This window comes from Lepidochelys kempii, chromosome 3 (genome assembly GCF_965140285.1).
Source record: "Lepidochelys kempii isolate rLepKem1 chromosome 3, rLepKem1.hap1, whole genome shotgun sequence".
NCBI lineage: Eukaryota > Metazoa > Chordata > Testudines > Cheloniidae > Lepidochelys > Lepidochelys kempii.
This window is the reverse complement of record NC_136382.1, coordinates 202,250,284-202,276,857: the sequence shown is the minus strand read 5'-3', so window position 1 is coordinate 202,276,857 and position 26,574 is coordinate 202,250,284. Positions and strand designations below refer to the sequence as shown.

The window sequence follows — 26,574 nt, the reverse complement described above, 5'->3', positions numbered from 1 at the left end:
TGCGGGTTGAGAACTATTGCATTAGGTCATCCACAATATGTATCTGGTGCAACTCGAGGAAAGTGTAGCGCCGAGGAGTACAGAAGGCGAGGAATTGGGGATTAGCCCCCAGTGCATGTCGCCTCCCATAAAGCAATGTGCTTTGTGAGGGACTGAGTGTAGCTGCTGTTGGGAGTCCAACAGCAGCCCAGCCATGTTGCGATTAGTAAGATGGGAGGCCAAAGGAGCGTGCCACAGTCAGAATGGGGAGAAGATCTGCAGGGTTTCTGATGTATTTACCCATGCATCTCTGGTTTGTACTTGTATTTGAAACCGTACTGCCTGTCCTTTCTCCAGTGCTGACTATCTTGCAATGCAAAGGGCAGGATGTACTGCAGTAGCAAATTTCTAGTCATGGTAGATTCCCCCTTCCCCCACCCCCATCTTTATGTGAGAGAGGCAGTTACAGGCTGGTAAGTCTAACTTCAATATCAGGCAGATTGGTTGAATCTGTAGTAAAGAACAAAATGATCAGACACCTAGATAAACAGGGTATATTAGGGAAGTGTCAATGTGTCTTCTGTAAAGGGAAATCATGCCTCGCCAAACTATTTGAATTCTCTGAGGATGTCAACAAACATGTGGAAAAGGGTGATCCGGTTGATAGTATACTTGGACTTTTGGAAAACCTTTTGCAAGGTCTCACACCAAAGGCTCCTAAGCAAACTAAGCTGTCATGGGAGAAGAGAGAAGGTCCTCTCATAGATCAGTAACCGGTTAAAAGATAGGAAACAAGGTTAGGAATGAATGGTCAGTTTTCACAGTGGAGAGAGGTAAATATGAGGGTCCCCCAAGGATCTGTATTGGAACCTGTACTGTTCAACATTTATAAATGATCTGGAAAAGGGGGTCAAAATTTGCAGACGTTACAAAATTACTCAGTTAAGTCCAAAGCTGACTGTGAAGAGTTACAAAGGGATTTCACTAAACTAGATGACTGGGTGACAAAATGGCAGATGAAATTCAAAGTTGATAAGTGCAAAGTAATGCACAGTGGAAAAATAATCTCAACTAAATATAGAAAATGGTAGGGTCTAAATTAGCTCTTACCATTCATGAAAGAGATCTTGGAGTCATAGTGAATAGTTCTCTGAAAACATCTCCTTAATGTTCAGTGACAGTCAGTAAAGCTAACAGAATGTTCGGACCATTAGGAATGAGGATAGATAATAAGAGAAAATATCCTAATGCCACTGTATAACTCCATGGTACATCCACACTTTGAATACTGCATGCAGATCTGGTTGCCTCATCTAGAAAAATATATTAGAACTGGAAAAGGTACAGAGAAGGGCAATGAAAATTTTAGGGGGTATGGAACAGCTTCCATAAAAAGGGAGATTAAAAAGTCTGGGACTTTTCAGCTTTGAAAAGAGATGACTAAGGGGGCAATATGATAGAGATATATAAAATCATGACTGGTGTGAAGGAAGTGGGTAGGGAAATGTTATTTACCCCTTCACTTAACTCAAGAACTAGGGCTCACCCAATGAAATTAATAGGCAGCAAGTTTAAAACAAACAAAGAGAAATACTTCTTTGCACAATCCGCCTGTGGAACTCATTTCCATGAGATGTTTGTGTAGGCCTAAAGTATAAATGGGTTCAAAAATGCATTAGATAAGGTCATGGAGGATAGGTCCATCAGTGGCTATTAGCCAAGATGATCAGAGATGCAACCCCATTCTTTGGGCAGCCCTACACCTCCGACTACCAGAAACTGGGACTGAACAAGAGGTGATGGACCACTTGATAATTGCCCTGTTCCGTTCATTCCCTCTGAAGCATCTGGCACTGGCCACTGTTAGAGACCGCATACTGGGCTGGATGGACCATTGGTCTAACGCAGTAGGGCCGTTCTTATTAGTCATCCATTGTGCTGAATTAGCCTGTGGCCCCATATGAGCTTCATATGAGCGCAGGGATCCATATACATGGGCCTGTGTTAGCTGATGATGATAAAGATGGTATTTCCTGATTACATTTCTACCTTTGACCCCTTTATTTAAGAAAAAATGAAATTTACTTACAAAATTAACATGACTGGAGCTGTTCTGCGATTCTAGGTAGTGGATATAGAACAGAACTGGATTTAATGACCTGGTTACTCTACTGATTTTATTTATAAAAAAGGGGAGTTTTGTGTCAGAGTGTAAAATGTATCCCTAGCCATTCTTTCACTGCATTTTGCTGTCTTGTAGGGAATGTATGTCAAGCAGAATGAGGTATGTCAGGCTGTCTTTCTGCCTTTGTTTTTCTTTTAATCATTACTCAAAAAGAATTTTTGATAGGTCACTGAGACCATTTATCAGGAGGCTTTCATTGTTTTATTGAGCTGTAGTATAGCTTTTTTCCAGGTGTCTCTGAGTGTAACATTTCCTTTCATCTGTGCAGCAGAAGAGACTATTCACTAGAAGATGCACAAATTTAGCAGACAGATAACTACTCCCTGCAATCTGATTGCATTTCCTTGGTAATCAAAATGTAAAATATCTGCTGTTACTGCACCTAAATGAATGCTTTTGGAACTTCTGCTGCTTTCAGAAGCCAGGCAGTGGGAAGACCTGGAAAAAACGAATGATAATACCGTGGTGAGTGCAGTGTAGAAATCTAGATTGAGAAAGCAATGTTCATTAGTATTACAGTAGCACCCAAAGCTACACTCTGATCAGGGCCCCACTGTGCTGGGGAGTTGTACGAACACAAAGGCGGCAACAGACTCTACTTCAAAGAGCTTGATATCTGTGGCCCTGATCCTGAATTTAGAACTGTCCTGGCAGCACCCATGTGGTTCTTAATGTAGGACTGGGACCTGCTGACAGACAAGGCACAGTAGCTGAGGATCAAAATGATAGGTGGGGAGATGTGGGAGGATGAGGATCAGAAGATAGAACGATATGAGCAAATAGATCATTTCAAGATGTTTACTACAAGACAAGTTATATTTGAGGATAATGACTTGTGACGATAATGAAATGCCCTCCGCTTCAGAGAGTCTGCAGCAGCCAAAGCAGTGGGTGTTTATGATCCTTTGGCAGAATTCCCCTGTGTAGAGGGTGTGGCAGTTGGGGCTGTTTAAAACAACTTGTGGTCTGCAGCAGTGCCTTTGGAGCTGGCAGTTGGGTTCTGGATAGCCTGGGGAAAGGGAAGAGAGTGTCATTTCACCCTCTCTAGAAGACATTTCAACACCACCCTCACTCCCTTGCACAGTCTGCGAGGTTTTAGTTCTTAGAGTGGACTGATTTATCACTGATCAATAGTTATTTCAGAATGAAACTGATTAGGCTTCTGTTACATTTAGCTGAGCTTTTAGTGTGATTTCTTTGCATTACATACATTCACTCTTGTTCTGTTTTATTTTTAATTGGGAAGATGTATGAAAGGGGCACTGGTTAAGAATCCTATTGTAAAACCAAAACATTTTTCCTTACCTAATTTTACTAATAATATTTAACAGCATTTAAGCGGAACCATTTTAAAAATCAATTTAATTTTTCACCGTTGGTTCTGTTTGTTTGCGGTGTGCACTTCAGCTCTGCTTGGAAAAGAGAATTTTTCTAATCAGATTCATTTTGATTTCTAGTCCATTTTGATGTTATTTCTCAGGCCTGGCCTCCACTCGAAAGTTGTACCAGTGTATTTAGATCAGTTAGGGATGTGATTATTTATTGAGGGTATGTCTACACTGGCAATTTTCTGAGCCACAAGTATTTTGGGGGGACAGAGTGTGTGTCAGCATGCTGTCTTGTAAGTTCAGACAGCGGCAGGAAGCAACCAGTCCTGGGGAAGGGGGAAACCCCGACATCAGCCCCCGCCTCCCTCCCTGGGCTCTCTGCACAGCAATCGCGTGTGCACACCCACCCCCCTCTCTTTGTTCAACAGCAGGAGCATTCCACATTAGTGGTTTGCTTTGTGTCCCGGGGCAAATCAACACAGCACACAACGGCTGTTAGAAACAGTGGTTTGAAAGGGGAGGAGCGCAGGTCTCCATGGCAGAGTTCAAAACAATGAGCAGAGCAGTCACTTGAGGCATTAGGGGACAGCTCTGGAGACCAATTACAGCACAGAAAGCAGTCAAGTGTCTACGCTGGCAATAGAGCGCTGGAGCCTCTGCCCAAATAGCCTTACGACTCTCGTTGAGGTGGTTTTTTTTGTGGCACTTAGCTGAGGAGTTTCTGTGCACAAAGCGGCTGGACAGTGTGTACACCTCTGCAGTTTGAGTGCAAAAACCGGCTTTACAGCGCAGAAACTTGCCAGTGTAGACAAGCCCTGAGTGATACAAACCCCAGTGTGGACACAGTTTTACCTATATAAAGGTGTCTTATATATCTTTATAGTGGTGTGAAGCTCCTTTACAACTGCATCCACACGAGGGAGATTGTATTTCTTTAACTAGAATGGTAGAGTTAAAGTTGTACAACTTTTTAGTGAAGACAAGGCCTCATTCAGTAACAAAGTACAGTAACATTGTAACAGTGCGAGGGGTTAAATTAAAATCCATATGGAAAACAGCTTACATATCCCTTTTACTTAAATCAACCCTTTCATCAACATTTTTTATTTTGAGTTTACAAAACATTTTTTCCCTACAAAAATCTGATTTTTTTAAACTGAACTTCCTGACTCTCTTTGGTGTCCCAGAATGCTCCATATAAAGCCTATTTTGCTTTACATTTGACATAGGTTTTGTTTTGTCAACACTTTATTAAACATCATTAGACTTTTCCAGACAGTGATAGACTTTTGATTTTTGAACCATCCTAGAGAATTTAAGAATTATATTCCTACTATATAATTGTATAAAATGGGGGGAAACTATACAAACTATACGAACTATCATTCTCCAATAAATTCTGTAGCATTTTAGGTCAGTTTCTATAGAACCACATAAGTTTTATCCCTATAACATTGTTTTCCGTAAGGAAAAGAAAAATCAGAATTTTACAGAAAAATTAATTTAAGTGTCTTGACACTACTTTTGTAATTGCTTCCTTTATGTACCACAGTAGACATGTCTATAGGTCATACAGCCATGCAGTTCTCTGCCAAAAATCTAAACAGACATTTATGTGCATTATTTCTATCCAGAGCATATTTCTGTTTCAGATTTGTTGTAGAATCTGACATGCAACACATTTCAGTTGCAGATCAGAAAGAATTAAAATGGTCATTTATATGAATCACTGTGGATTAGCCTCGCTTGCTTTCATTTTTGAATCTGTACCCATCTTTTTACATTTTTTAAAATACAGAATTGAATAAACAAATTAATTCTGCCCAATCCGTATGTATGTTATGTCATTTAATGTTCAAAAAGAAAAATGTCTGAATGTGTTTAACATCATGCCCGACTTTTATCCGTCATACTTTAATACAAATGTATTCAGGAAGCCTCATAAGCAGTGAACTTTCAGCTGGCATCACTTTGCAATCCATCACTATTAGCCATCACCACCTCTGCAGCATGAATCGATGTTACCCACATCCACGTCCAATTAGCTGACTCCTTCATAGATTCTGGACCTTATGTCAATAAGAGATGACAATTCAGCACTCTACCCGTGATTAGAAGAGTAGGTCATTTAAAAGGACACCATTGACTCGAAATCATTTCAAAGTCCCGTTTTCCTTTTGTTTTCTATTGTTTTCCCCATCCCTGTTGCTGCATGGAAGAAAAACCCACACAAACAGGTGAAAATGGCAAAGGTCTCAATGCTGCAATTACTTACTCACATTCTTGAGTCGCTTCACACAATGAGATGACTCATATGAGTAAAAGTCTTTGCAGGATCGGGACTGGAGTGATTCACCGCTGTTCAATGCACCAAGTAAAGAAACTGAACATTTCTGTTTTTTTTCTCTTTCAGTTATAGAAGCCCGTTATAACAATAGTAAGCAAAAACTTCTGAGTCAGAATTACAATATTAAAGTTGCTTTAAAGCTCTTGAAGGCTTTATCTAACAGACTTACAAGAGAAAAGATCCTGCCCAGTCTGAAGTTGCCCTTTTGGGCTGCATAGCCACGACGGATACTCCTTATCCTATAGCAGGGAACTCTTGCCTTCTGATGGGGCTGCATAAAGGTGAGAGAGGCTACATGCAAGTGCCTATGCCAGGGGTGGGCAAATGGCCGGTGGGATTGCCAGCCCTATGGCGCAGGGGGGTTAAGGCAGGCTCCCACAGGCTCCCTGCCTGCCCTGGCCCTGCACTGCTCCCAGAAGCGGCTGACACCATGTCCCTGCTGCCCCGGGGCGGGAGGGGGGCAGGAGGAGGCAGAGGGTTATGTGTGCTGCCCTCGCCTGCAGGCACCTCCCCCACAGCTTCCATTGGCTGGGAATGGGGAACCACAGCCAATGGGAGCTTCAGGGGAAGTACCCACAGGCGAGCACAATGCATGGAGCCATCTGTCCCCCACTCCTCCAGGGACCACAGGGACATGGTACCTGCCGCTTCCGGGAGCGATGCGGGACCAGGGCAGGCAGGGAGCCTGCTTTAGCCCCGCTATGCGCCGCTGCCACCCCAGAGCCCACGCCTCTTGCCACACCCTGAACCCCTCCTGCACCTCAACTCCCTGCCCTGAGCCCCCTCCCACACCCTGCACCGCTCCTGCACCCCAACCCCCTGCCCTAAGCCCCCTCCTGCACTCCGCAGCCCCTTCCATGAGTCTCCAACTCCCTGCCCTGAGCCTTCTCTGCACGCCAACCCCCTGCCCTGAGCCCCCTCCTGCACTCCACACTCCCTCCCACTCCCCAACCCCCTTCCCCAGCTCTACATTCATGGCCCTCCATGCAGTTTCCCCACTCAGATGTGACCCTTGGGCCCAAAAGTTTGCCCACCCCTGGCCTATGCTGTCCCCTCTCCAAAGGCAGAAATCGCTGATTGTGCTCAGCTCAACTGCTGTATAACACAGTCATGCCCTTGGAAGTGACAGTAGAGGTGATCTTAGCGAGCATGCTGATGTGCCTCTCCTCTCACCTCCCGAGGTGCCACCCAGGGAAGAATCTTAAAGGGACTCTTCAGGCCCATGAAAAATATCCCAGTTGACAGCTTCACTCATGAGCAGAGGTCCTCAAAGGAGGAAGGGTTCCTTGGAGACTGTGTCCCCAGTGGCAAGTCAAGGTAGTGGAGACAGCCCCATCCCCAGCTAGGTGATGCAGAGTAGAGCCCACCTCCTCCATCCTTGATTTGATTGTAGCAGGAGGCTTCCCTGCTGGCAGGATATTGGGTAGAAGTGGAGAGGGACCGAAGCAAAGGTTTGTTTCGCAGCGGCTGGTGTTCTCTCCTTGTCCTTCGGCCTCTGCAGCCACCCAGGAGAGTTACTGCAGCTCCAGCTACTCCTGCACTCCGAGTCGTCCCACTGGGAAAGGCTGGGGAGAGGGAAGAGGTAGAAGGTGTCCCAGGATCATTTATTAACGGGACCCCTTTGCTTCTTGCCCCAGGGATTTATTTTTCCCCGCTTTTTGAGCTGCCGAGGGCACGTTTAGCTTGTTTGGCCTGTTGAGGTTTGTGGGCTCCAGAAGGCTGTGTAAAATTTGGACTTGAATAGTGATAATGTGAAGGAGGACAAGTTAAAAAGGTTTTGCTCACAGGTGTGTTTTTCTTAAGGCAAAAGGCTGCCCGCCTGCTCAATGGAATAAGGAATTTTAACCATCAATAGATTTACTAAAACAAAACCATGTGCTTCCATTTGCAGAGAGTTCAGCCTCTGACAGTGATGAACTATGTATACTCATAAAGAAAAAACTTCCTTAAATAGAGCGTAGGCTGAAAGTGGAGTCCAGCTAACATCCAGAAACAACATTGGAGTTCTGAAGGAATTGGAGTTCTGCAATTTCGCATTTGAGTTCCTTCAGAACTGGACTTGCAATGTTGTTGCTGGAGGTGCCAAGTCTTACGGTACTCAGCGAACTTTATCGTGTCCCGGTTTAAGGTGGCATCAAGCTTGTGAAACGTCCAGGTCTGGGTACCACAACAGATGCCGTCTGCGTAAATGAACTTTCGTGATTCCATTGTTCGCAGGTCACTGATGTAAAGGTTGAACAGGGTTGGAGAAAGCACAGAGCCCTGGGGTAACCCATTGCTGTGTCGTCTCCAAGCACTTGTCTTCTCCCCCATATGGACTGTAAACTGCCTATCGCAGAGGATCAGTTCAATGATGCCTGTGATCAAATGTAGCAGGACTCGCGATACCTTCACGAGCAGGCCAGTGTGCCATACCGTATCATACGCCGCTGTTAGATCGATGAAAACAGCACCTGTTTTCAAGTTTCTCTGGAAGCCATTTTCAACAGATGTGGTCAGCGCGAGTACTTGGTCACATGTACTACGGCCTCGGCGAAAGCCAGCTTGGTCAAGGATCAAAATTCTCTCCATGTTGGGTAATATGCGCTGTAGGACCAAGTGCTCCAGTGCCTTGAAGCACACCAACAATAATGATATGGGACAATAGCTTGATGCTTTACTTGGGTCCTTTCCAGGCTTTAGGAGGCCAATGACTTTTGCAATGCACCATATCTTTGGTAGCCTGCCTTCACTGATGACCCCGGTGAAGAATTTAACAAGCCAAAGTCGAGCACGGGGGCCAAGGTTTCTCAGGAATTCTGGAGATATGGTGTCATAGCCCTCAGCTGTTCCACACTTGATGCTATCCAGTGTCTGTTCCAGCTCTGTTACAGTGAATGGTTCTGGGCAGCTTCTGATCTGGTGTACACGTTTAAACATACGCCATTCATTCCTCACTTGTCTTCACACCTGTTTCTCCAAAGGTGCTCTGGCAACTTAAAGTAGGTGTCCGGCTACAATGACCTTTTTAAACCACCATCTGCACGTCTGCCGTCTCGTCACCCATTATGGTCTCGTCCACCACGCCAGGATGTTAGGACGAAAACATTCTGGTGATAGGAATGGATATCTGTTGTGATCCCCAACCAGGCCCTTGTTGCTGATCCCACAATTTGCCTGCCTGGTTTTCCCCTGCCCATCGCCAGTGGTCCCTGTTGAACAGGTTCCAGACCAGCCAAGGTCTCTGTGCAGCCAACCAGTATCGCTGGGGCCTTCATGACAGCCCTTTGTGCAGCTGTGGTGCGACACAGACAATGACGCACATTGTCGAGGAATGCCGGCTGACTCGGTTCAGCGGTGGCCCAGAAGAACTGCATCATGCCACTGAAGATGCCATCGCTTGGCTGGACGACTATGCACACGCTAAATAAATAAAATAGTTAAAAAAATAACTAGATACTTTCATGGAGGATAGGTCCATCAATGGCTATTAGCCAGGATGGGCAGGGATGGTGTCCCTAGCCTCTGTTTGCCAGAAGCTGGAAATGGACGCCTGGGGATGGATCACTTGATGATTACCTGTTCTGTTTGTTCCCTCTGAGGCACCTGGCATTGGCCACTGCCGGAAGACAGGTTACTGGGCTAGATGGACCTTTGATTTGACCCAGTATGGCCGTTCTTATGTTCTAACTGGAGTGGTGTCAACCTGCACTGCCTCTGATACCCTCAGTCGGGTGCATGATGAGAGCTGCTGTGTGCATTTGTGGGTCAACGTACACTAGTGTGTTGAAATGCCCAACTTGGGCACATGCTGCGCATGTGAACCCAACTGTGGAATACAGGCAGGGACCACAAGCCTCTAAGAACCTCCAGTTACAGTAAGTAACCTCCATGTAGCATAGGCTCATTTTTTAAATAGGGCAATTCAGAATGCTTTCATGATCTCCATCACTGCTACCATGCCTGGTGCCCTTGTAGGCTTACACTTCACAACTGCAATAGCCGCACAGTATGCACTAAGACAGGGGTGTATGATGGAAACCCCATCAAGCCAGGGGGTGCAGCAGCACCCCTAGTTCCAGCACCTCGGCACTAATGTGTGAGTTTGTAGGGAAAGTAATAGTAAACAGCAAACCTCCTTAAAGTTTTTGATGACATTTAGTGATAATGGTTACAAACGGAAATAAGATAAACATAAGATTTAAATGTGATTTAATTCATTGATTAAAAATTCGTTAGACCATTTAGCTGCTGAATAACATTCGTCATTTTAATAAAGAGCCTAATCTTTAAGTCTCTGTTTGGGCAAAACTCTCCCATTGAATTGAATCCAATTTTTGCCAGTTTAGGCAATACATTTAGGCCATGTGGTTTACTGTGTGTATTTGGCCATTTACACATTAATCTCTTAGCGCAATCTGCAGTAGTCATCTTCCTTATTTTACTTGATATTTATTTTCCGTTGTGTACTATTTTAATTCATTCATGTGCATGCCTGTAGGTTCCATGCAGTGACATAGAACCTCTTCGGGGAGGGATAGCTCAGTGGTTTGAGCATGGGCCTGCTAAACCCAGGGTTGTGGGTTTAATCCTTGAGGGGGCCATTTAGGAATCTGGGGCAAAAATTGGGGATTGGTCCTGCTTTGAGCAGGGGGTTGGACTAGATGACCTCTTGAGGTCCCTTCCAATCCTATGATTCTATGACATCATCCCCAGCAAATTCAGTGAAGCTAAGACCTTTTCAAAATTAGATCTTAATGCTGATATGGAAAACGTGTTATGTCATGGACAAACGATGATACTAGAACTTTATTCTACCTTTGATCTTTGCATAAAATGTCTCTGGCTTTTTCATACGTAGAATATGGTCTTGAGTCATCAGTTTCTTCAAACTGTCTGTTTCAGTTTTAATCAGAGTTGGTTACCACTGACTATAGTGAGATTATATATTTTTTCATGGGTATGTATGTGATATACATTGATTTATGTACTGAACTCTTATTCATAAAAAGGCTTCAGGTGCAAAAACACTGCCATCCCAAGTACATGTGAAAACATTTTGTCATAGTTTCGTGTATAGCTTCCAAAGACAATGCCATTTAAATAAATAGCATGGTGGACAGTACAAAAAGTGATAGATGGTAACCTGAATGCTGGTTGGTTTTAGAGACATCCTACACTTGTAGACTTGGAATAGGAATAAAAACAGGGAAACTCACACTCAGGTGTGAAGTCATTGGCAAAATTCCAATTGACTTTGTGTGATGAGTAAATTCTCTCGTGGAGGTGGAGAGCACCACACCAGATGCATCTGAAGAAGTGGGTTTTTTACCCACAAAACCTTATGCCCAAATAAATCTGTTAGGCTTTAAGGTGACACTGGACTCCTCATTGTTTTTGTGGATACAGACTAACACGGCTACCCCTCTGATACTTGAATCTATAATTGAGTTTCTGGGAAAAAAAAGCATGTAATATCAACACATTAGGAGCGTCTTTCTTTCACCTGGTGGGTGTTATAACCTGGATCAGTCAGGCGGTCCACTCCTTGGACCACATCTGCTGATTGAGATTCAGCAGATGCTAGGATGGCAGCTAAGGAACTCTTCCTTGCCACCTGTTCAGCTGTAGGATTTAAAATAATATATGACACAGTTCTTCAGATTTGATGGGAAATTTCTGCCACAGGAGCTCTACCCCTCATCCCTCGTGCATTTTCTGTAACCCATGGTGGTGACCTGTGAGGAAGGAGCTGGGAAAAAGAGGATATTTACAGGCCTCTTCATTGATAGTGTAGCATAAAAAGACATCAATAGTGAGTTCTGTTAGAGGAGCATATTCTCCCTCAGAACTGTCTGGATGTTCAGGTTCCATCAGTCAGCCCCAAGGATGGACCATCAAAAAAGTGCTCTCACCAAGATGTGCCCCAACCTCAACTTGCATGACTGATCCATGGGTAAAATTTTACATCGGTAAAATTTCTAGTTGCTCCATGCTGATAGGAGGAGGGGGAGCCTGGTAGGAGGAGGGGGAGCCTGGTATGATGGGACTACTTAAAATGGCATGTAGCCAATCTGTGGCTATTAGCAGCAAATATCTCCAACAGCTGGTGATGGGACACTAGATGGTGAGGGCTCTGAGTTACTACGGAGAATTCTTTCCCAGGTGTCTGGCTGCTGGGTTTTTCCCACATCCTCAGGGTCTAATTGATCATTATATTTGGGGTCAGGAAGGAATTTTCCCCTGGATCAGATTTGCAGAGACCCTGAGGGTTTTTCACCTTCCTCTGCAGCATGGGGCATGGGTGACCTTGCAGATTTAAATTACTCTAAGTGGTGGATTCTCTGTAACTTGAAATCTTTAATCCATGATTTGCGGACTTCAGTAACTCAACCAGAGGTTAGGGGTCTATTACAGGAGTAGGTGAGCGAGGTTCTGTGGCCTGCAGTGTGCAGGAGGTCTGACTAGATGATCATGATGGTCCCGTCTGACCTTTAAGTCTATGAGTCTAGCTGCTCTTGACCAAAATGCCACATTCATGATTACTTCTGGACTGAGCTACTAATGACTGTATAATTGTTATTCATTCTCTTTAAAGACTGAGCGTACAATCCATGGGACTACTTAGCGCTTAAAGTTATGCATGTGCTTTACTGGATCAAAGTCCTGGTGCTCAGGACCTTCCAGGATTGAATCTCTTCAGGCTAAAAGACAAGAATTACAGAAATGTGGCCGTATTACACTATTCAGAGACTGTAAAATAACTGGTAGGGTGTCTCATTATTAAATTGTAGAAGAAGCATTAAATAAGTATTTGCGGGCCACATGTATGTTATTGTATAAGCAGGTGTATCACTATGGTTAAAATCTAAAATGATACAATGTTTCTGTGACTTAAGTGAACATTTATTGCACAAGTCCAAACCACCAGAGATTTTTTGTATTACAGCTTGCTGATAGGCAACTCCACAGCATGGTGTACTAGGTCTTTGATCTCAGATGGTGTTGTCATGGTAGACATCTATCATTGCCCTGGGAAGCCAAATCTCAACAGGATATACTTGTTCTAATGAGGGATGTTACCAAAGCTTTAGACTTATCAGCGCACTAGCTGCAAAGAAGTCAGCATCTGGCCTTTTCATAAATCATTGGTTAGGTGCTAAAGGGAACCAGAAACCAGGATACACTCTGTGTGATAGTGAACCTCTTCATGTTACAATTCCAAAATATGGAGGCCATGCCAAGTCACGTAGCTGTTTCACTGTTCACGTAGCTGTTTACTGTCCTCTGTTAAGGCAATCAATATAAGTAATAATTTGTATAAATCCATATTTACAGACCTATGTTCTGAACTGACAAACAAAAAATACATAATTCTAACAAAGTCTGAGCACGGTATAGGAGTGTCTGTTACTTAAATGTTTACTGAAAATTTTATCAAAACATTTTGCAGGTTTGGGGCTGTCTCTGTAGTCTATATCTTGACAAGAATAACAAAGAGATTATGCAGACTGTAAAAGCAGGAGAACTGGGTCTCAATCTGGAGAATAAAAACAAACTCTTGTTGGGATTTTCTTGTCGTTTACCATTATATACTCGTAAAATATTATCTGTATAAATGGTAGGTAGAAGAGTAATGCATCAGTCACCAAGCACTGTATTATAAAGTTGAGGGAAAACAGAATTTCACTTGAAAAATATTAGTCACTCTATGACTTCATTATTTTGACATATAAGAAGGAATAATGATAGAAACAAAGCCTTCCTTTTGTTGCAATGAAGTAATAAATAATAGTACGTAATTTATTGGATTCTGAAGTGAAAAATAGACGTTTCTGATGTAAGACATAATGATAAATTCCTTATTCCCACCATCACAAGCAGAGAATAGATACGACTATTCAGAATTTCTCATTCGCGAGGCAAGCTGTAATGTTTTGGTTTTGCAAGTCAGTGTATTCTTTGTTGCTGAACTGTGTGGTGAAAGAGCAAGAATATGTAGAGGAAATTATAAAAAAGAAACTTCCTTCAGTCTGACATTTATTTAATGGTGGAACATGCATCTTAATTTTTTGTGATTATTTTCTTTTGTTGTTGATTATATTATGCCATCACGAGCACATTGGCTGTTCTCAGCTAATACCTTTTAAAAAACAAACCCAAACACTTATTTGGTGCTAAATAATTTTGTCTTTTGTTTCACACGTTAGAGCACACATATGAACATGATATCGCAGCAGTCATGACTTTGTATTTCTATTAAATATTCACTTTGCAGTTCTAAGCCATTTTTCTGCCACTGTGAATGTAGGGCCAGAGCCTCAGCTGGTGTAAATCAGTGCCATTCTGCTGCCTTCACACCAGTTGGAAGTCTAGCCCTTAATTTCAGTTCCACGTACGAGAACTAGCTTATTTGACAACTGCAGGCCAAGCCATAACATTTGGGGCTAGATTATGAGAAGCCCTTATCTATTTTCACTGGCTCCCTACTTCTCCACATGTGGCTGTGTATGGGGATGCTGTGAGGGGGTCAGAGAGAAGTTGGGTCTATGTCTCCACTCCATTTGTGCACAAACTCCGTGCAAGGGCAGGAGCATTCTCCTCCATTCTAATCCCCACCCTCTTCTCAGGCATAAATCACATTCTACCTGAGCTACGATCTTCCCAGTGCTCTTCCCAGGGTGGCAGCTCTGCACCCCTGCCGCCTCGAGGCTGATTCTTAAGAGCCATGACCTCAGTCCTTAAAATGTTAGACCCTTCCTTTAATGTGACCAGCCAACCAATGGAGTCAATGCCATCTTTAGTAGTAAGTGCTGATTCCACATCCGTGACGAGCTTCTGCTGGGCCATACACCAAGCTTGTAGGGTTGGAAGTGTGGGGTCAGGTAAGACCTTTCTTATACAGGCATCGTTTTGGAGTTTTTTTTTCTCATTTTACATCTTAACGTGTAAAATAATAAATGGTCTAAAGTTGCGGGGGAGGGGGGTGGTGGTTTAAAAACAAAATTGCAAAAAGCAAAACTGAGCTAGTCACTAAACATCTCATTTACTCATTCCCCTCTTCACTGGTGCCATGCTCCAAAGGAATCTCATGATTGATATGACGTCATGAATGACAATCTGTGGCCGAGCTGGATGGGCTGGGGGGTAAAGGAAAAGAGGAGTTTTCAGGTAATGCACCAAATGCACTCTTTCGGGACAGTCAACGCAAACTGCAACTGAAGGCTGTGCCAGGCACCCAAAGCACTCTCCTTCTTTAAATCAGAAGTGACTTCCTTTAGCCAGCTCTTCATTGGTGACCCCTACCTGATCTTCTGTTAGACCAGGACTTAAGTTTTAAGATATGAAATATATTTTAAAAATATCTGACAAAATGTGCACCCTTAATCCCAAAGTTCTCTCTCTCTCTCAATGGTTGGAAGCTCTTGCGAGCTCACTCTGCTTTGTGAGGTGGGAGTTTTATGGGTCTCCTCTCTTCTCCACCAGAGGCTACTAATGGCGTACCCACCTCTGGGTCAGTTCATTTAGCTCTTTCCTCCTGAAGACTGTGTACTCTGCTGATAAGAAATCAGTCTTCTGGGCCAGGAAGCAGCATGCAAATTTTTAGATTACATGGAATTTGATCCATCTTGCAGCTGGAGACTTGTTGCACGGATAATTCCTGGATTATGACAGTCTAAAAGAAGGGGTGTGTGTGTGTGTGTGTATCGGGGGGAATAACATAGAGCATTCTCAGACACAGCCAGATAATCTCCGTCAGGGTGCTGTGTTCAGGGAGATGCTATATCAAACCTCTGGGTTTAGTTGAGGAATAATGGGATTACTGACAGTGGGCATCCAGAAGTACCAACCAGGATCCAGGACTCCACTCTGCTAGGCTTTATACAAACACCGAGTAACAGACAATTGCTGGCCCAAAGAGTTAATGTTCTAAGAAAAGTCAAGCCAGTCAGTCTAGAAAGTAGCTTTGTGTGAAGAATGCAAACTTCTCATGTTGTTACTGGTTAGGATGAAATTGCATATTGAATTTAAATACTAGGGTATAAATTCTGACCCCATTCATGTTTCAGAGTAACAGCCGTGTTAGTCTGTATTCGCAAAAAGAAAAGGAGTACTTGTGGCACCTTAGAGACTAACCAATTTATTTGAGCATGAGCTTTCGTGAGCTACAGTGAAGTGAGCTGTAGCTCACGAAAGCTCATGCTCAAATAAATTGGTTAATCTCTAAGGTGCCACAAGTTCTCCTTTTCTTTCTGACCCCATTGAAATCAATGGGAGTTTTGCTATTGACTTTAGTTAAGCCAGAATTTCACCCTAGAGATTTAACAGTAAACTAGCCTTCGCTCCAGGAGTTCGTACATCACTTCTGGACCAATAGCAATAAATCTGAGCAATGCCAAGGGACCAGTGGGAATTGCAAGATCCGATATCCAACAAATGGCTAGGATTTTTAGATTTCCATTGGCATATCATATTCGTCTCTAGTCTTGGCAGGTAGCCAGATACTGGACATTAAAATTTCATTGTTTTACATACTATCTTTCTTCTTCACTTCAGTTTGGACGTGATTTTTTATAACTGTTGTTGTGAACCTCTTTAGAAATTGATGCTTTTACTGCTAGAAGGCATTTTGAAATTCCAGTTTTTAAACACTGTAAGGCGTTAATCCCTAACTCCAGCAGTTCGTGAAATGACAACTGCTAACATCATATTACAGTTAAAGTGTGTGGGGATGGAGGGGGAGAGGGATAAGATGGTTTAAAAAGATGTGATTTAAAGTCCAGTATATTACAGCTTCTCCTGGCTAGAAACACTTTGGCCATATGAAAACTCTCAGGATCTGTAAGAATTTTTCAAGAATGTAATAATAATAATAAAAAAATCCAGTACCAGCACAGCTATGATTAAAGCCATCTTCCATATTAATCTTCCAAATAGTCAATCATCCCAATATTGTATGTTCACATCATTACAGAAATTGCTTTACTACTCTGCCTGGAATTTCTCTGCAGCGCTTCCACTGAAAAATTCCTCCAGTAGTTTGCTTAGTAACAATATATTTCAGTTTGCAGCATACTGTATAGCTGACAAGTTACAGTGGAGACCACGGACAGATTTTAATGTTGTCTTTGGTGGCTTAAAACCTAAGCATCTCTCCATTTACTTCCTCTGTTTATTTTCTTTTAAAATTTAATACTCATATATTCAGAAACAGGTAGGGAATGCGTGCTTACTTATCCTCTTTTTTGGTTATCATTCCTACTCGGTTGATAGCACAGTCATTCGTTTGTAAACGAGAAGATCCTGGATATGTATCTAAACATTTCTTTGTTTGAGGTCTCAGGAGTGAAATTCCCTGAGTGCAGAGGGTGTCACCTAGTGCTAACGCTAACCCTGTTCAGGGAGGTCGGAGGGAGAAGTCGCCAAGCATTACAGCCTATACTCACCATGCTGCGTGGCTCCAAAATTTAGGAGGTCAGTTGGAGACTGGCTGGTATGGGGGGGAAGTGCCTTGTTCAAATCGAGTGTCCCTACATGTGGGGGCTGGGTGGGTGTGTGGGTGAAGAGGGACTCTCTCTTATTCTAGTCTGAAGGCTTGATTAGTGACTATGGAAGGTGGCCTGTTCTCAGGTTGAAATATGGGTGAATTGCATTCAGCCCAACCCCTTCTTATTTGTATTAGTTCTTAGTCCATCTGTCCATTTACTTAGGCATTGTGAAGGAACTTACAGCTGTGTGCAGAAAGCACGCAGTATAAACTGAAATAACTATGCCATGCAGTACATGGCATATCAGTTATTAATCTTGTCTGACAAGTTCTGTCCTCCGGTAAACTGGCAAGGGTTTTTTTTTTAATTGAACTACACCATTAACACTTTTGTACATTTTTTACTATATAGACATTCAAATGCTTAATGTATATAAAAAATCCGTATCCGATATTAAACACTTAAATGCATAATAATGAAATTTACAAATAGCCATAAATTATTACCAATTAACAAATAATTAGTATGTACAGTAGTAGTTTGTAAAGCCCCAAAATAGTTCCATGAGCACAAACTATTCCTTACATTACTTCAGTAGTGGCATGTGTATTACAATCAGCAGCATTCAGCATACTGTTATATGCATTATTGAAGTTTGTAGGTGCTTAAACTTAAAATCCCTAATTTACAAAAGGAAGACAAATAAATTAAGTTTCACTGCAGTAGGCAGATACCTGATACTGGTGGTCCATCATGGTTGGTCAAATCAATAACACACTTTTAATTCATGATGATATAGTTAACCACAAGCATGCACACAACATGGGCCGCAATTCCCATTTGCTGGCCACAAAACAGCCTCTTGGTTTATCTGGGCATCTGATTGCAATTACCGCCATATGGGCATGGCTAGGCCTCCATATCACTCATTGTTAAAGTGAATTATTTAGAAGTATTGTTAAAAATGTGCTTATGTCCTGATGCATAAAATATGTCGTTATGTTTTGATGATAACTCTTCAAAAACTATCATTTCTATTGTCTACCTTCCCAGAAAGCAGGGGGGAGGGGGAAAGGTGGTTGCAGTTTTTTCTGCTGAGAAGTTGGAGCTTAATTTTTGTTTTCCAGGGGATGAGGAAAAGATTACCCAAGATTTCCCCTCCTTTCCTCCTCCTTACAGCCAGTGTATATTGCTGGGATCTTTCTGTGCAGAGAGCTGGAAACAGTTCTCATTCACTGCCCCGAATTCTCAAGAGGCTGATTTTCCTGCCTCTAGAGCCTGGACAGATGTGGGTACCAGTGATGTCAGCATCTGTTACCAGAGGGTTGTTAGGTCCCAGATTGAGGAACAATTTATGGGCATGGACAGACTTGCTAATTATTGTGCAGTCCCTTTCCATAGGGAAAAGTTAGTTTTCATTTATGTGGGGAAACTCTCAGCACAGTTGTGATGAGGCAACTAGAGCGTCTGGAGCCCTCTTTGGATTGAGATCCGCTTCCATGCTTATTCTTTTAGGTCTGTCAGCAGTCTTTGTTACCACTGGCTCCTCAGCAGAAGTAAACAGATCTGCTCTTGAATGATTCCTTTCTTTTTGAGAGAACCCAGAGGTTAGTATAGGGTGAGCAATTGTCCATCTGCCCAAGGGCTCCTGTGTGTGGAGTTCCAAGTGTTTCTAGTATGTAACCCCTATGAGGCTATTCAGGGAGACAATGTGGTGATGTGGTCTGTGGAACATTCGGTGTGTGGGTGACAACTCTGCATCTCCATTAATGAGACGCAAATGGTGCAGTCATGCAATTTACCCACCGTCTGGCTAGGCTTGGCTCTTGGCTGAGAGCTAGCTGGCTGAGAATAAACCTGGATCAGGCACAGGTAATGTTTGTTGGCTTGAGGGGGGGATGGATAGCTCAGTGGTTTCAGCGCCTGCTAAACCCAGGGTTGTGAGTTCAATCCTTGAGGGGGCCATTAAGGGATCTGGGGCAAAAATTGAGGATTGGTCCTGCTTTGAACAGGGGTTTGGACTAGATTACCTCCTGAGGTCCCTCCCAACCCTGATATTCTATGAAAAAAGCCAGAAGAAATGACAGATCATTTTAGTTCCTCCTCCAGATGGAGTATGCCTGCCACGCTGGCACCAAACAACATTCTCCATTCTTTTGTGGGTTGGTGTCTGATATTTCATATAGTGGAGTTTTATGTTTTGATTTCCAGAATCTATATTTTTGGCCATCTTGCTGAAATGCTAGATTTACTCAGCCATCACATAGCCACCACCTAGCATGAGTATATTGAGTGCAACTCATTCTCTTTCCTTCTGCAGTTCTTGGCTCTGTGCACACATACATGTGGCTAAAACAGAGCTTCTTGCTCTTCCCCTTTAAGCCCTTTCTCAATCACTGTAGACAACACCACCATCTTCCCTGTCACTCATGCCTGTAACCTGTAAATCATCTTCGACTCAGACCTAGATCCTCACATTCAGGCTATGTCTAAATCTGGCAGATTCTTTCTGCATAACATGTCCACCAGATGGCCTTTCCTCTCCATTCATACAGCTAAAACGCTCATCCAGGCTCTCATCGTCTCGCATCTCGATTACCGTAACGTTCTCTTCTCTGGCCTTGACAAATGCAACCTTCAAACAAGCACCTTTCTCCCATGCTGCCCCTCATGCCTGGGAGGAGCTCCCCATAAACATCCGCAAAGCTACCTCATTAATCCATTTCAAACTCTCCTTTGCTGGGATGCCCACAAAAAAACTTGCCCACAGTTAGGCTGCCGGTGTGCTGAGACCACAGCCTATCATGCTATGATTTAGTTGGGCTTGGTCCTGCTTTGAGCAGGGGCTTGGATTAGATGACCTCCTGAGGTCTCCTCCAACCCTAATCTTCTATGATTCTATGCCAACCAGTACCTGTTTCCTTGTACTCCTCTCTCTGTCTGTCCATATCCATCTGTTGTCCTATTACAAACAACATATAAGTAATATGCTGCCCGTGACTTTCAAGTACCACAACCTGTATGTGCAATGAAACGTGGCTCCATGGCGGGCAGCGTATTTAGTGTCATATGCAATATGGCAAAGCCCTTTCCTCCACTCTGTGTAACCCTTGTCTCTTGTACTGTTCACTGGTCCCTTGTTACTCCAGCTGTCTATTAGACATTCTCAGGTGAAGTCTCTGCTAAAGTTTATTTTGCTCATCTAAAGAAGAACTTTCAGCAAAAACTATTAAAGTCAGCTAACATTTATTCTGGAAAGATTACAAATATGGCGGTGTTATCCAAATGCTGCTTTCTGATCTTTATTAATTATTTAGGATGCTTTACTAATGTTGAAATCTGTCCTGGCTTAGTGCAGTGGGAAATGGTGTGTGTGATCCATGGCTTCTAACGCTATCAGTTGTGATTTGTCTCTTTTCCATTAAGAGACATATAGCTGTGCCTTTCCCATGATTTAGCAAAGGCATAACCAAAGCTTGTTTTTAAATGTTTCTCTTGATACCATACATTTCTGGACTTTCAAAGGGATGTTTTTCCAATAGGAGATTTCAGTAGATGGCACCAGCCTTATTGATCTGTTTTATTATTTTACAGAAGGAAGACTTTCCCAGCACATCTGTCTAATCTGTCCAGCTGTTTAGCCAGCCAATCGAGAGCTACTTGGGTAAGTTACCTGCTTGTAGGCTAGCAATGATAACCGACTAGCAGGTGCAAATGCAAGGTTAATGGCTTTTTTTTGCTTTTTGTTTTCTGTAGAAGTTTAAACTTACGGTTTGACATATCATCTTTTGTTCTAGAATAATGATTGTGTGTAGCTGAATATGTACTTGGCTTCACATAGATTCTATTATATGGAGATTGTATGTAGAATTCAATGAAAGGATCAGTGAATTGAGACAGAGGCGGTTTCCACGTAGTCAGGACTCAGATCATACAGAGCTTTATAAAACAATGCTAATAGCTTGAATTGCACCGGGAAGTGAATAGGTAGCCATTGCAAATGTTATATATTCCCTATGGTTGACGCTGATGAGCAGGTGGGCAACTGCATTCTGCAGCAGCAGAAGTTAGATTAGCTGGCCCGGCCAGACCTGAGGAAATCTCATGCCAGTAGTCAGAAGGTCGTGATGGTGTGGATGATCACCTTGGAGAGAGAGGTTTAATTGTGTAGCCAATGAAAAAGTATTCTTCTGGGCACCAGTGCTGCTTGTGGAGCCATTGAGAAATGAAAAGCACTCTGTTTGCAAACTGCCGTAACAAAGGCAGGGCACGACCCCTCAATAAATCGGCATACAACACAGCTAGGGCACCCCTCCAGCTTTCTCTCGGTTCATACTGACCTGAGTACCTGCCTTGTGAAAGCTGAGCTAACAAAGGCCCAGCCAAATCATCCATCCAGTTCCCGCGGAGACAAACAAAATCCGTAGTTAAAGGGGTGTTTGTGACTTTATTAACCAGTGACCCCGCAGTGAACATCATGGAACTACCAGGATGAGAAACCTATGAGACTAATAAATGTTGACTTCTTGGCCTGTGTCTGGAAGAGCTCAAATTGCCTAGTCTCTCCATGCCTGTTGCAACAGGAAGCAGAGATTTCGGGCACCCAAAGAGATCTCTTTGGTCTGCTGTAACCTTATCTCACAGCAGCATTACTCAACCTGCTCAGTCACCTTTCAGTATCTATTGCAGGGGAACAGCTGCCTGCCTCGGAAAAGTCTCCCAGGACAAGGTATAAATCCCATTTATTACCTCTAAGCGTCCCTCTCCAGGGGGAAAAGAAATCGAGGATATTAAAAAACAATCAGCCACCTTTCCCGATGGTTCCCAAACCCTACCTGGATCTCTCTCCACACGCTGAGTGGCCAAGTGCCCTATAAACCCAACCCACTCATGAAATTGTCGAGTTTCGTCCTGATTAATCTAGTAAAATTAGGAAGAGCCTCAGTAATCACCACCACAGCCCTCACGCTCAGACACTCTCGCCAAATGGACCCATCTCCGCTTGCTCCGAACCAGCCTAACAAATCTCTGACTCCTGTCCTGGTGGTGGCGATGGTCCTAAATATGGCTTCCTGCTACCCGTGTTGTGCTGGAGACTCCAGACAAAGTTGGAAGCTCTGGAAAAGAGGCATTGAAGGAGGGAAGCCGATAGAATAAGACCCCCTTCCCACACCCACAAAATTGTTGGCCACACAAGTATCCCAGTACCAAATCCCTCTCATTTCACATCCCCTGCGATGTATCTACCAGAAAATAACAACCCACCGTATTGCCTGTCTCCTTGTCTTTTCCACCCACGTCCTCCAAACCGTGCAAGAGATACTCGGCACTTAAATCAGGGATGGGGAGGGGTTGAAGAAATATATCCCTTTCCTGGAAAGACAGCTGGGGCTGTGGTGCTTTGCATGCAACAAACCGTTATTCTCACAGAAGTTGTGAATGGATGAATTAATTCCAAGAGATAAAGTAGCCAGAAATGGCCCAGCCACTGAGGAACAGCAGCCACAGTCTTTCTTTGAATTCTTGTAGGATCTGACGAAAAACACCCCTTCCAGAAACCATGTGAATAGCAATGAATGAGGCTCTAGTGGAACAGTGACCTTCACTGGAATCCAGGGTGTTCTCATTGTTTAAATGACGGAGAGCAGATGAGATGGGCAGTACTGCTTGCTGAATACCCATGTGCTTGCTATTCCTTATCTTTACTGAGTAGAAAACGCACCACTGCAGCCTGTCCATCCAGATTACCTCTCAGAATCGTTGGCGTTGTATGTGACTGATAATTTTGCTATAGCATTCTGAAGGTTAGCAAAATGCACAGATACCCAGGAATGCCAGAATAATGGGGAAGGGAGGTGGGAGGTAAGAAGAAAAAACATGCTGATTGCCATTTCAAGGCAAAATCTATACACTTGCATTCACATTCTTAGTGGCACTTAGGTTTTCCAATGTGATTGTGCTGCATTTCTGTGTATTGTAATATTCTAACATTTTGAATCAGGTGGGACTTTGCATTTTGATGAGTTTCTAATAAATAACAATTATTAAATGTTGATTTCAGTATTTCAAATGGCAATGTTAGAGCATAATCTGTAGCAGTTAATTGCAGTTTCTCCTACACAAGTGACAATCAATAGCATCTGTCATATCAGTCCTTTATTATTATTACTAATTACTTGCTTTCATTAACACCCACAGTGCACTCCCGCTATATGAATAAATAGTAATTCACGATCCTTGCCCTGGAGAGCCTGCAATCGAACTAGACATGTTCAAGATCACACATCAAGTCCACGTGATAGAACTAGGAAAAAAAAAAGAATCCAAATGACCAGGGTTCTCTTCTAATCACTACCCCTCCCCTCTTCCCCCCCCCACACCATATTGCACTAATTAATATCCACTCACAATTTTTGTTCCTTTTCCAGTATCTACTTCTGATACTGCCAGAGTTATTTGGTTTTCATGTGGATCCGCAGCTCTATGAATCACACTTTCATATCATAGAATATCTATCAGGGTTGGAAGGGACCTCAGGAGGTCATCTAGTCCAACCCCCTGCTCAAAGCAGGACCAATCCCCAACTAAATCATCCCAGCCAGGGCTTTGTCAAGCCTGACCTTAAAAACTTCTAAGGAAGGAGATTCCACCACCTCCCTAGGTAACGCATTCCCGTGTTTCACTACCCTCCTAGTGAAAAAGTTTTTCCTAATATCCAACCTAAACCTCTCCCACTGCAACTTGAGACCATTACTCCTCGTTCTGTCACCTGCTACCACTGAGAACAGTCTAGAGCCATCCTCTTTGGAGCACCCTTTCAGGTAGCTGAAAGCAGCTATCAAATCCCCCCTCATTCTTCTCTTCCGCAGACTAAACAATCCCAGTTCCCTCAGCCTCTCCTCAGAAGTCATGTGTTCCAGTCCCCTAATCATTTTTGTTGCCCTCTGCTGGAGGCTTTCCAATTTTTCCACATCCTTCTTGTAGTGTGGGGCCCAAAACTGGACATAGTACTCCAGATGAAGCCTCACCAATGTCGAATAGAGGGGAACGATCATGTCCCTCGGTCTGCTGGCAGTGCCCCTACTTATACATCCCAAAATGCCATTGGCGGTCTTGGCAACAAGGGCACACTGTTGACTCATATCCTGCTTCTCGTCCACTGTAACCCCTAGGTCCTTTTCTGCAGAACTGCTGCCGAGCCATTCGGTCCTTAGTCTCTAGCGGTGCATGGGATTCTTCCATCCTAAGTGCAGGACTCTGCACTTGTCCTTGTTGAACCTCATCAGATTTCTTTTGGCCCAATCCTCTAATTTGCCTATCCCTCCAGCGTATCTACCTCTCCTCCCAGTTTAGTGTCATCTGCAAACTTGCTGAGGGTGCAATCCACACCATCCTCCAGATCATTAATGAAGATATTGAACAAAACCGGCCCGAAGACCGACCCTTGGGGCACTCCACTTGATACCGGCTGCCACCTGGACATGGAGCTATTGATCACTACCCGTTGAGCCTGACAATCTAGCCAGCTTTCTATCTACCTTGTCGTCCATTCATCCAGCCCATACTACTTTAACTTGCTGACAAGTATACTGTGGGAGACCGTGTCAAAAGCTTTGCTAAAGTCAAGAAACAACACGTCCACTGCTTTCCCCTCATCCACAGAGCCAGTTATATCATCATTGAAGGCAGTTAGATTAGTCAGGCATGACTTGCCCTTGGTGAATCCATGCTGACTGTTCCTGATCACTTTCCTCTCCTCTAAGTGCTTCAGAATTGATTCCTTGAGGACCTGCTCCATGATTTTTCCAGGGACTGAGGTGAGGCTGACTGGCCTGTAGGTCCCAGGATCCTCCTCCTTCTCTTTTTTTAAAGATGGGCACTATATTAGCCTTTTCCAGTCATCCGGGACCTCCCCCCATCGCTATGAGTGTTCAAAGATAATGGCCAATGGCTCTGCAATCACATCCGCCAAATCCTTTAGCACTCTTGGATGCAGCGCATCCAGCCCTATGGACTTGTGCTCGTCCAGCTTTTCTAAATAGTCGCGAACCACTTCTTTCTCCACAGGGGGCTGGTCACCTCCTCCCCATGCTGTGCTGCCCAGTGCAGTAGTCTGGGAGCTGACCTTGTTCATGAAGACAGAGGCAAAAAAAGCATTGAGTACATTCGCTTTTTCCACATTCTCTGTCACTAGGTTGCCTCCCTCATTCAGTAAGGGGCCCACACTTTCCTTGACTTTCTTCTTGTTTCTAACATACCTGAAGAAACCCTTCTTGTTACTCTTAACATCTCTTGCTAGCTGCAACTCCAAGTGTGATTTGACCTTCCTGATTTCACTCCTGCATGCTCGAGCAATATTTTTATACTCTTCCCTGGTCATTTGTCCAATCTTCCACTTCTTGTAAGCTTCTTTTTTGTGTTTAAGATCAGCAAGGATTTCACTGTTAAGCCAAGCTGGTCGCCTGCCATATTTACTATTCTTTCTACACATCGGGATGGTTTGTCCCTGTAACCTCAATAAGGATTTTTTAAAATACAGTCAGCTCTCCTGGCCTCCTTTCTCCTTCATGTTATTCTCCCAGGGGATCTTGCCCATCAGTTCCCTGAGGGAGTCAAAGTCTGCTTTTCTGAAGTCCAGGGTCCATATTCTTCTGCTCTCCTTTCTTTCCTGTGTCAGGATCCTGAACTCGACCATCTCATGGTCACTGCCTCCCAGGTTCCCATCCACTTTAGCTTCCCCTACTAATTCTTCCCGGTTTGTGAGCAGCAGGTCAAGAAGAGGTCTGCCCCTAGTTGGTTCCTCCAGCACTTGCACCAGGAAATTGTCCCCTACACTTTCCAAAAACTTCCTGGATTGTCTCTGCACCACTGTATTGCTCTCCCAGCAGATATCAGGGTGATTGAAGTCTCCCATGAGAATCAGGGCCTGCGATCTAGTAACTTCCGTTAGTTGCCGGAAGAAAGCCTCGTCCACCTCACCCCCCTGGTCTGGTGGTCTATAACAGACTCCCACCGCGATATCACCCTTTTTGCTCACACTTCTAAACTTAATCCAGAGACTCTCAGGTTTTTCTGCAGTTTCACACCGGAGCTCTGAGCAGACATACTGCTCTCTTACATACAATGCAACTCCCCAACCTTTTCTGCCCTGCCTGTCCTTCCTGAACAGTTTATATCCATCCATTACAGTACTCCAGTCATGTGAGTTATCCCAAGTCTCTGTTATTCCAATCACAATTCCTTGACTGTGCCAGGACTTCCAGTTCT

General features: G+C 43.6%; 2 protein-coding genes across 18 annotated transcripts in view; both read left to right on the top strand.

The window, feature by feature from the left end:
* LOC140908856 (uncharacterized) overlaps positions 1-5,924 on the top strand; it is a 39,447-nt gene extending 33,523 nt beyond the window's left edge. The window contains exon 3 of the mRNA XM_073336760.2: positions 5,906-5,924. Within this exon, the coding sequence (XP_073192861.2) occupies positions 5,906-5,924 (19 nt within the window). The remainder of the gene's footprint in view (positions 1-5,905) is intronic.
* The window catches only part of PLCB4 (phospholipase C beta 4), a 326,044-nt gene that overhangs the window by 97,650 nt on the left and 201,820 nt on the right, over positions 1-26,574 (top strand). For all 17 annotated transcript variants that reach the window (XM_073339656.2, XM_073339654.2, XM_073339639.2 and 14 more), the window contains one exon: positions 20,902-20,971. The gene's annotated coding sequence lies outside the window, so the exon portion shown is untranslated. The remainder of the gene's footprint in view (positions 1-20,901; positions 20,972-26,574) is intronic.